Source organism: Neoarius graeffei, chromosome 23 (assembly GCF_027579695.1).
Source record: "Neoarius graeffei isolate fNeoGra1 chromosome 23, fNeoGra1.pri, whole genome shotgun sequence".
Lineage (NCBI taxonomy): Eukaryota > Metazoa > Chordata > Actinopteri > Siluriformes > Ariidae > Neoarius > Neoarius graeffei.
Genome location: NC_083591.1, coordinates 16,073,888 through 16,084,758, shown reverse-complemented (window position 1 = coordinate 16,084,758; position 10,871 = coordinate 16,073,888). Strand labels below are relative to the sequence as shown.

At 41.9% G+C, this 10,871-nt stretch overlaps 1 protein-coding gene across 1 annotated transcript; it reads right to left on the bottom strand.

Annotated features, from left to right (window-relative positions):
* Positions 1-8,852: 8,852 nt before the first annotated feature.
* LOC132871166 (uncharacterized membrane protein C3orf80) lies at positions 8,853-10,467 on the bottom strand. Its single transcript, XM_060905273.1, has one exon. The coding sequence runs from the start codon at positions 10,198-10,200 to the stop codon at positions 9,670-9,672; it is 531 nt and encodes a 176-aa protein (XP_060761256.1). The 5' UTR covers positions 10,201-10,467; the 3' UTR covers positions 8,853-9,669.
* Between the last annotated feature and the right edge of the window lie 404 nt (positions 10,468-10,871).

Genomic DNA, 10,871 nt, shown 5'->3' with positions numbered 1-10,871 from the left:
GGTGTTTGTCCTGTTTTGTCGCATTACAAGCTGGAATTAAAATGGATTTTTGCAGGGTTAGCACCATTTGATTTACACAACATGCCTCCAGCTTTAAAGATGCAAATTGTTTGTTTGTTTTTTTATTGTGACACAAGCAATAATTAAGATGAAAAAACAAATCTGGAGTGTGTATAGGTATCCCCCCCAAAATCAATACTTTGTAGAGCCACCTTTTGCTGCAATTACAGCTGCAAGTCTCTTGGGGTATGTCTCTATTAGCTTAGCACATCTAGCCACTGGGATTTTTGCCCATTCCTCAAGGCAAAACTGCTCCAACTCCTTCAAGTTACACAAGGTTGCATTGGTAGACAGCAATCTTCAGATTCTCAGTTGGATTGAGGTCTGGGCTTTGATTAGGCCATTCCAAGACATTTAAATGTTTCCCTTTAAACCACTCCAGTGTAGCTTTAGCAGTATGTTTAGGGTCATTGTCCTGCTGGAACGTGAACCTTCGTCCCAGTCTCAAACCTCTGGCCGACTCAAACAGGTTTTCCTCCAGAATTGCCCTGTACTTTGTACCATCCATCTTTCCTTCAGTCCTGACCAGCTTTCCTGTCCCTGCAGATGAAAAATATCCCTACAGCATGATGCTGCCACCACCATGCTTTATTGTAGGAATGGTGTTCTCAGGGTGTTGGGTTTGCGCCACACATGGCATTTCCTATGATGGCCAAAAAGATTCATTTTAGTCCCGTTTGACCAGAGAATCTTCTTCCATGTGTTTGGGGGAATCTGCCACATGATGTTGGGCAAACTCCAAACATGTTTTCTTCTTCTTCTTCTTTTTTTTTTTTAGCAATGGTTTTTTTTTCTGGTCACTCTTCCATAAAGCCCCGCTCTGTGGAGTGTACGGCTTAAAGTGGTCCTATGAACAGATACTCCCATCTCCACTGTGGATCTTTGCAGTCCCTTCAGTGTTATCATTGGTGTCTTTGTTGCGTCTCTGATTAATGCCCTCCTTGCCTGGTCTGTGAGTTTTGGTGGGAGGCCTTCTCTTGTCAGGTTTGTAGTGGTGCCATATTCTTTCCATTTTGCTATAATGGATTTAATGGTGCTCCCTGGGATATTCAAAGTGTGGGATATTTTATAGCCCAACCCTGATCTATACTTCTCTACAACTTTGTCTCTGACCTGTTTGGAGGCTCCTTGGTTTTCATGTTGCTTGCTTAGTAGTGTTGCAGAGTCAGGGTCCTTCCAGAACAGGTTGATTTATACAGACATCATGTGACACTTTGATTGCTCACAGGTGGATCTTAATTAACTAATTATGTGACTTATGAAGTGAATTGGTTGGACCAGCACTAATTTAGGGGTTTCATACGAAAGAGGGTGAATACCTAGGCACACTCCAGATTTCTGTTTTTTCATCTTAATTATTGTTTGTGTCACAATAAAACAACAGTTTGCACCTTTAAAGTGGTCGGCGTGCTGTGTAAATCAAATGGTGCTAACCCTCCAAAAATCCATTTTAATTCCAGCTTGTAATGCGACAAAACAGGACAAACACCAAGGGGGATGAATACTTTTGCAAGACACTGTACTGTACATTTTGTATGCGGTCATATTTTAGATGAGAAAAGACCTTATTTAATGATGTGCAAAAGCTGTTTAATAAATACACGCATCAAATCAAGAGTCTCTTGGCTTCTGTTTGCATGATGAAGAGTGACTAGGTAGTCAGTTATTCTTGCTCTGTTTTTTTTAGCACATAGTGCTTGCACACAAAATGTCAGGAAGTCCTTCGCCAGTCTTCAGCTGTGTGTTCTACCCTAGCATCGCATATAAAAGATAATATTCATGTATTTATTTTTGTGCATGCTAATTATTTCACCTCATACTAATTGTTTCATGAGACAGATCACTCTTTGGCTGATGTGTGTAATGCAGCAGGCTTTTCTTTTTCTGCTTGGCTGGTCACCCCAGAGTGAAAAACTAATAGCCAGGCTTCTAAATGATGCAACAGAAAACCATTCACGCTAAAGTCCAGAGATCACAAGTTTGAATCCTGACGATCCCACCACCGCTGTGGCTGGGGGTCCAAGACAGCAAAATTGGCCATGCTCTCAGGGTAGGAGGGGTGTCGTTCTCTCTGTTGCCCATCAATCATAGTGACACGAGTCAATCATGGGCACCTGTGAGATCATGTATGCGGAAGAGGGTTGATGGCACTTTCCTCTGAGTGTGTTGGCACAGTTTGAAAAGATGCAGTTGGCTGGCTTCATGTGTCTACAAGGAAGGAAGTGTGTGATTGCTTTCACCGTTTCTTGTTGGTAATTGCGGTATGAAAGGGTGGGAGGGAATTGGCCTGGAGACTATATTCAGGAGAAAATGTAAGGAAAATGCCTAGAGTACCGATTTTTCCACTCCGGAATATAATGCTATAATGATTTTTTTGTTTGTTTGTTTTCCAGGTGTGTCACAGGGGTCAAAAATTGTGCTGAACTTCAGCATCTTTTCTCTCAACCTCAGACACTTTGTCTACTATGCATCTGCATCTGATAGGTTTTTGTACTCTTTTCTGGCCACAAGCCTTCAGGAGCTTGAAGGTTGCAATCTGATTGGCTCTCTGCACTTCTAGGTGCCAGTATCTACCAGTGTTTGCCTTTTAAGTCCATGATACAAGCTCGGATGTTTTTCCAAGCATGATAGTCACTGGTCTTGTATAAAAAATATTTAAAAAATTGCAGCATTTAACAGTTATTCCACGAAATCGAGTCATATATGAGCTGATAGCCAACAAGGCACGTAGCACCGAGTTGGCTATAAGCCATGTACAATGAGACTGAGTAGAATAACTGTTTTATTCTATCCACAGTTACTGGATTTTGAGAAACAGAGCATTTTATATATATATATATATATATATATATATATATATATATATATATATATATATATATGAAACTTTATAAACTTTATACAAAACATCCGACAAAATCATTTCCGCTTAGAATATAAAAAACTGGTGAAATAACAGCAGCAATTTGTGAAAAATGCTATAATAATAATTATTATTATTGAAAAACAAAAAAGATACGTTCTTACCATCAAATACTTTCATTCTATATTTTGTTGCTTTTCCTTGTATTTTTTGGGTTTTCTTCTTTAGGGTTTTTTTTTTTTTGGTGGTTGGCAAACCAACTTAAAGGTACCACCACCAACTGGGCTGGAGTGTGGAACAGGAGCTATTGGGGGTGGGGAACAAAACAAAACAAAATATTCTTTCAGTTTTATGTTTCTTTTAAATACTTGATAACAAATTTGGGGGTTTTATTTTCGAGTAGAGTTTTTATTTTGTCCTCAGTTGGTTCAGTAATGCCGCTTTTCCACTACAAACGCGGCTGAGTCGGGCTGAGCCGTGCCGTGCTGAGTCAAGCTGAGCGGGGCTGTTGGAGTTGCATTTCGACTACAACCGCGCTGAACCGTGCTGGCTGGAAGTGGGTGGACACTTTGGGTGGAGTTAGCGAAAGTGGGTGGACGTCACGTGATGTCGTTAAGCAGCACAAACAGTGACATCAGTGAGCTTTTAAGCGGTAGTCTCACCACCCGAATAGAAAACAATAAACATGGACATGGAGTCGTTAGTGTTGCTGGTCTTGGTTCTGTGGCTGACAACGCCAACAGATACTGGCAAGAGTGTATAGATGAGGCGAGGCGCATAAGGCTTCAGAAATTCTCGTAATTCGTAATTCTTCTGCTTCCGGGTTTACGGTGTTTACAGATCCCAGCGTGCTCGCGGGGCGTGTGTGGGCATGTGAGGACACTCCTCTTCACCAGTCAGTGCACAGGGGAGTGTCTGCTCACGCCCCCAGCCTCACTCGGCTCGCTTTGGCTCGCTTCAGCCCCACTCCAAAACGGTGCAAGTTTTAGGGGCTAAGCAGGGCTGAAGCGAGCTGAGTCGTGCTGTTTTTTGGTAGTCGAAACGCGAGCCGTGTCGGGCTGAAGTGAGCTGAAGCGGGCTGAAGTGAGCTGAAAAAGGGTAGTGGAAAAGGGCCATAACACTCCGTCATTTTGTTTTTCTCTACTCACGGTATATGAGCTCATAGCCTTGTAGTAGAGTAGCCAATCAGAGCATGCAATTGCTCATATTTAGTGAATGTGGATAGAATTGAAGTTATTTGAGAGTTTTGAAGCAGCTAAATGAGAGATCCTTTTGAGTTTTTCAAACAAGGTTTGTGGTTGGCTGTTTTCAACGTCAGTCAAATGGCCTCTTTCTGAAAAGTCAGCTGGTGTGGCCAGTGTTTCGTGACAAATTGGTCCAGATGGATTGTGAAACTATAGCAACACTAATAGGACAAACAGTAAACATGGCTACAAAGATTTTAGCAGCTGCATTTTATAGCCTGTAGAATAGCCGTTAGTTTTGTTTGCTCATTTTTATCCTTTCCTTTATCGTTAATTCTTTCGTCTCTCTAGATTGTCATGGTCAATAAACAGCTCTTCGATTTACAGCCTTGGCTCTTTCCATTGGTTTCTCTCATATCTCTCCCTTTATAATAAATATCTCCACCCATCTTCTCATCAATTGTTTCTTTTTTCCTGTCCAGAACTGTTTGCTTCATTTGTTCTATGTGAAGAGGTCTCTGCATTGACATGTACTTAGCCGATGCATGACGTGTCATAAAACTAATGGCTTCCATCATGGTCCGTCATTTTAAGTGAGTTACGGCCAAGCATTTGCGGTCTGTCTTGTACTCCAGACTTGCTGTCATCAAACTCTTTTGCTTCCGTGCCAATCGTTCGATATTAATCTTTGATTTTCTTTCAAGGGACAGTGGAGTGTTTAGATTTTAATAAGTGATGGATTCCAGGCATGTTAAAAAGAGACGTCTGAGAAACAGCAAACATATTTTTCCCTGAAAAATTATTTTCCTGTCACTTTTATTACATATCAACTTGGCAGTTAAAAGAAAAAGTCAGCAAAAACTACACAATACAATATCCCAAGTTTGAGCTGGTATATCAGGAGATCTACTCCACTAGCCAGACGTTACTGCAGCACTGCAAATATTAAATAAATGAAGCAGGCTTTTTAGATTATTCCTTGTCAGTAAGTACAAGAAGACCCCAATAAAATCTTGGCTGAATTATGTAACAGATAAAGAACTCCACGTCGTATTATACAGTGAAAATCCTCCAGTGATAAACGTGCATTTAAAGAAAATTACTCTGCTGTGCTTATATCATTAATCTGGACTCGTGCAGAAAATAGGGTCATATAAACAGAAACATTGTTCAAAGTGAGCTTAAGGTCCTAAAGATGTTAATTTCTGTACATTTTGTACTTGTAGCTACACCATGTGTAATTCTACGGTATGTCTTCCTCCTACCAGTGGAGGCATCAGTCATCATAGCAGCAGCTAGAATTTTCTCGCTGGCCATCTTTGGTTGCAAATCAGTCGTAGGTGAGCATGTCACATTATGACCTCCAGTGTTAACTCCACAACCAAAGAACTCTTTCACTGTGTGTGATTTTTGTCCACGACAGCAAAATCGTGACAATAACTGTACAGTGTGAACATCTTGGAAACTGTTAGTCTTTATCACCGCATCTGATCAGTGTTTTTACAGTAAATCCCCCAAATCCAGATGTTGATTTATTTTTTTCCCTCATCTGGTCTGAATCATGTATAAATTGCCTAGTGTTGATGTAGACAATTTAGATGTATATCAGTAAAAAACAGACTTACTGTGAATAGAGAGATCAGCTCCTGAAAGTATAAACACCATGAAATCAGCACTGCGTATGCCAAAATTAAATATTTAGCACGTGATCGTTCAAATATGGGCCAATTTTCCAACAACGCATATGTTTTGATTATGCGGTTTATGTGTCCTGGCAGCAAAACAATTAAATGTTCAAATTTTGCCATTTACTCACAAAGAGACAGGAAGCCAGAACAAAGCAAAGACAAACTGCACCAAAGTGGGGGGGGATGATGATTAAAGGTGCTGTATACACTTTGTAAAATAATATATGTAAAATAATGGTCTTGGATAGTGAATATGAAAAACATACAATAATATGTGACAAATTAAAGGAAAAAAAAACAGTGAACAGCTTAAACAGTCTTTGGTGTCGATTCTTTTACAATTCTCTGGAACTGTACTGGAGCGACAAACACCATTCTTGCAAAAGATATTCCACGATGATGGTGTTGCAGAGTGTCCTCACTTTTTTTTTAAAATCCTAATCAAATAATTCCGGAAGCTCTTGTGCTCTGTGGACGTGGGCAGAGTCATCCTCTGAATGTTTCAAAGGTGATCAGGCAAAAGAACTTTGTATTGATTTGCAGCCACCATAGAGCCAAACCATGGCAGCAAAAGTAAACGCCCCTGCATAGCAATGGGACTGTTTTGCCTTTTGGTCGTGTACAGTAGTTAATAATAACAACAATAATGCGTCCAATAGTCAGGAAGGAATGTTTTAGGTACAGTAACTGAGTAAGTCTTTACTGGACTTGAAATGATGCAATGTACACCAGTACATAGTTGTTTACATGGCATGGTATTTCTGGTATTCTGATATATACTGTGTGTGTATATATATATATATATATATATATATATATATATATATACACACACACACACACTCACTGACCACTTTAATAGGAACTTGTTCTTGGTTCTAAGATTCCTGTTCTTAGCTGCAGGTGCGGAACCCAGTGTGGTCTTCTGTTTTGCTGTTGCATGCTGAGATGCTTTTCTGCTCACCACGGTTGTAAAGAATGATTATATGAGTTACTATTCCTTCCTGGCAGCTCGAACCATTTTTCTGTCCATTTTCCTCTGAGCTCTCTGATCAGCAAAGCATTTGTTTCCACCCGTAGAACTGTCGCTGCTCACTCACTCGATGTTTTTTACTTTTCTCACCATTCTGTCTGTGTAAACTCTAGAGACTGTTGTATGTGAAAAACCCAGGAGATCAGCGGTTTCTGAAATACTCAAACCAGTCCATCTGACTCAAACCAACACCCATACCACAGTTAAAGAATGTCATACTTCACTGTGAGATCACAATTTTTCCCATTCTGATGCTTGAATGAAGTGAACATTAACTGAAGCTCTTGATTTGTATCAAGATCACTGCATAAAACAGCAGATGGATGTTCCTAATAAAGTGGCTGGCGTGTGTATATATACTTATGTACATGAATCAGGTTATTGCCTTGTAAGTTCTGGATATGAAAATATGCCGTGAAATTATGAAACCTTATGAAAAACATTCATATTTGAATAATTCCTCGACCTCTGCATTCTGTATTTTGTAATCAATGAAAGGAGTAATGTGGAATCTTGAAGGAACTACAGTTTTATGTGGACAAGCTAGTGTTGTAACCAGATGAGCAGGTGAATTAAGCTTAAATCGGATGATAATTAAAGGGGATGCTTCGCACAACGTGCTCAGCTGGGATAAATGCTAGTAGAGCCTGTTCTTATACAAATAAATCATGCCAGCTGATTTGTGCACTGTCCACTCCTTTCGCATTTCTGCATTGATCAGCTTTACGAGCCTTGGACAAGCTTGTCGTGGAAGCCATTGCTCCTTTCTGTGTTCAGCAAAAAAAAAAAAGGAGCGCAGTCTTAACAAGAAGTCCACTTCTGGGAACTCTTGAATGTCAGAAAAGAGCATCTTAATGCATGAGTGATGGAATGACTGTTGAAAAGCCCAGACCATGACTCAACAACGAACACCTCCCTCTCTGTTCTAAGTGCACACGTCCCACTGGGGCATTAGCGCTCTTTTTGTAGAGGTCAAAGACTCTGAACTTGGTTTTGGTGGTCAGTTTGAGTTTGGAAATCTATAGCAAGGTGTGTGCAAGAATAACTCTAATTTATAATTAATAATTAAAACACTCATCAGAGCACTTTCAGTAGGAAGTGGATCGAGTCTCCAAAACCGGCTTGAACACCAAAGCCCTGCTCTTCTAATGCTCCATAATGCCCATTGATCTAGGCTCAATTTTTCCTCTATTTGGCCAGCTAGAAGCCGTATTGAATAACTGCACTGCTGGCGCAAATTGTCTGTTTACAGAGGAAGTTTAATATGGATTGCACCGTTTAATTGCCAAGACCATTTTTATGCATCAGATCTAGTAACCTGTGACCGTGTATTTGAGTAATGTGTTTATGTTAAAGCCTTGTGCATTACTGGCATGTCATAGTGGATACAAGCAAACTTTGCAAAATGCTACATGATACAGGACACTGGGAATTGCAGTAATGACTTGCGTGAATTCCCCGGCCTTGATCAGAAACGCCAGATTGCGTTTGGGATGTGAGAGAGGAATATGTTTTAGATTCTGAGAAAGAAAGAAAGAAAGAAAGAAAGAAAGAAAGAAAATCATCTTATTATTTACTACAGCTTATTAAACACTGATGCTGGAAATATAGATTAATATAATATTATATAAGTCCCGGCCTGCTTTCTTCAACATTTGCTGCACATCTGCACTAACTAAAGACCATGGTTTCCTAAGCCGTTGCCAATTTAAGGTCAGATGAACTCAGTTTATATAGGCTGTGCTTCAATTATTCCTTCCCAGATGTGATGTGTGCCTTACATTTAGGCACCTGCACAGCTGGAGAGTGTTCTGAAGTGGGCTACTGATTTACCCTGAGTCTGGATCACTAGACTAGTAACCCCCCCCCATCCGCATATATACACTACCGTTCAAAAGTTTGGGGTCACTTTGAAATGTCCTTATTTTTGAAAGAAAAGCCCTGTTCTTTTCAATGAAGATCACTTTAAACTAATCAGAAATCCACTCTATACATTGCTAATGTGGTAAATGACTATTCTAGCTGCAAATGTCTGGTTTTTGGTGCAATATCTCCATAGGTGTATAGAGGCCCATTTCCAGCAACTATCACTCCAGTGTTCTAATGGTACAATGTGTTTGCTCATTGCCTCAGAAGGCTAATGGATGATTAGAAAACCCTTGTACAATCATGTTAGCACAGCTGAAAACAGTTGAGCTCTTTAGAGAAGCTATAAAACTGACCTTCCTTTGAGCAGATTGAGTTTCTGGAGCATCACATTTGTGGGGTCGATTAAATGCTCAAAATGGCCAGAAAAATGTCTTGACTATATTTTCTATTCATTTTACAACTTACGGCGGTAAATAAAAGTGTGACTTTTCATGGAAAACACAAAATTGTCTGGGTGACCCCAAACTTTTGAACGGTAGTGTATAAGCTACATGCTTATTGTTTTGCCTCTCATTTCAGTAATTTTGTTAAAAACTAAACAGTCATTAAATGTATTAGGTGTATGAGAGTTTCACAGTCTTCGGCCAAAAAGATAAAACCGCACGTTTTACATTTTTCATTTCATATCATGTTTGTGGTAAATATTCGTTACATGATTTATTATTTGAGTTACACTAGCTGAAAATATCATTCCATAAATCTCACTATTCCTTCCCCATCAGAAACCTGCCCAGTCCAGTCAGAGTCTCTCTCTCTCTCTAAGATATAAAAAGAAATACAACACTAGAAAAGTTCTGGGTCATGAGCGACTCACCTACATTTACAACACACCCCCACCACTTTTCTAATTGCACTTGAATTCGGATAAACGCGTTGTGTTTTGCTTGAGAACGAAAAACGTCCAACTCCTTTTCAAACAGAGTTTCTGAAAATCCTGGCTGCTTCCGGTCTCTCGCGCCCCGCTCCCACGGGTCTGACGCTTCCGCCGGCCGCGCGCACGCTCTCCTCGTACGTAGGCAGGTCTTTCACCTCGTCGTAGGCCGGCGGCTGGAGCACGGGCGACGTGAAGCCGTCTACTCCGTCCACTCCTCCGCTGTCCTCAAAGCGCTCCAGCAGCGTGTCCTGCGACGCGGTAGCGCGCGCCCCTAACAGCGACTCGGGCTCCGGTGGCGCGCGGCCGCGACGGCGGTGACGCGGGCACACGAGCCGCTGCACGAAGTAGCCCACGGCGAAAAGCGCGAGCAGGATCAGCAGCCCGGATAACTTCCGGGCCAGCCAGCTCGCGTGCTCGGCTAAGGTGCGAGGCGGCAAATCGCAGCAGTCCACCGACGTCGCGTTGGCTCGCGCGCTGCACTTAATCTCCACGCAGCCGCGTGACGCGTCGCACGCGCACACTGTGCACAGAGTCACGAGCGTCCCGACGTCCAGCGCGAACTGGCGCATGCTGCTGCTGCTGCTTCAGGCTTCGTTTTAAGCTCGAGCTCAAATCACCGATGCATTAATGTTTATATTTCAGATAATTGTTGCAAGCGCGCGAGCAATTTATTTGTTCATTTATGTTTGAATTTTCTCCCCGCGCGCGCGCGCAGATGTGCAAGTCCTCCTCCCCGCCGTCTCTGCAAAGTGCACCCGGTCGTCTCACATCATAAACGAGCTTCAGAGAATCGATCGCTGACGTCGCCGGCTGTCCCGTTCAGTTCAATGCATCCTCATCCTCATCATCCTCATCCTCATCCCCAGATGAGCATTTCGGTTCAGTTCACGCGTTGCACGCAGTCCCGTCTGCAGAGAGCCGAGCACTACGTCAGAACCGCCGTGATGATAAAAATTCATTGCGGCGCGTCCCAAATGAGTTCTTCTCAGAATTAATTCTAACAAGTAGCCATGGCGCTCGCACGCTGCACACGGATTCGATCCCTTTTGAGGACGCGTCTTAAAATGTCTGATGCTCTGGCAGGGTCAGTGAGGAGGGTCCATATGAATTTGGGACACGGTGTTACTCCTCTATAGCCATCCATACATTAACCTCAGCCGAGCTGCTTATTAGCGCCGCAATTAGAGGAGCTCAGCACCCCTGAGAGTCGCGCGCGCGCATTACCAGCTATAAAATATGG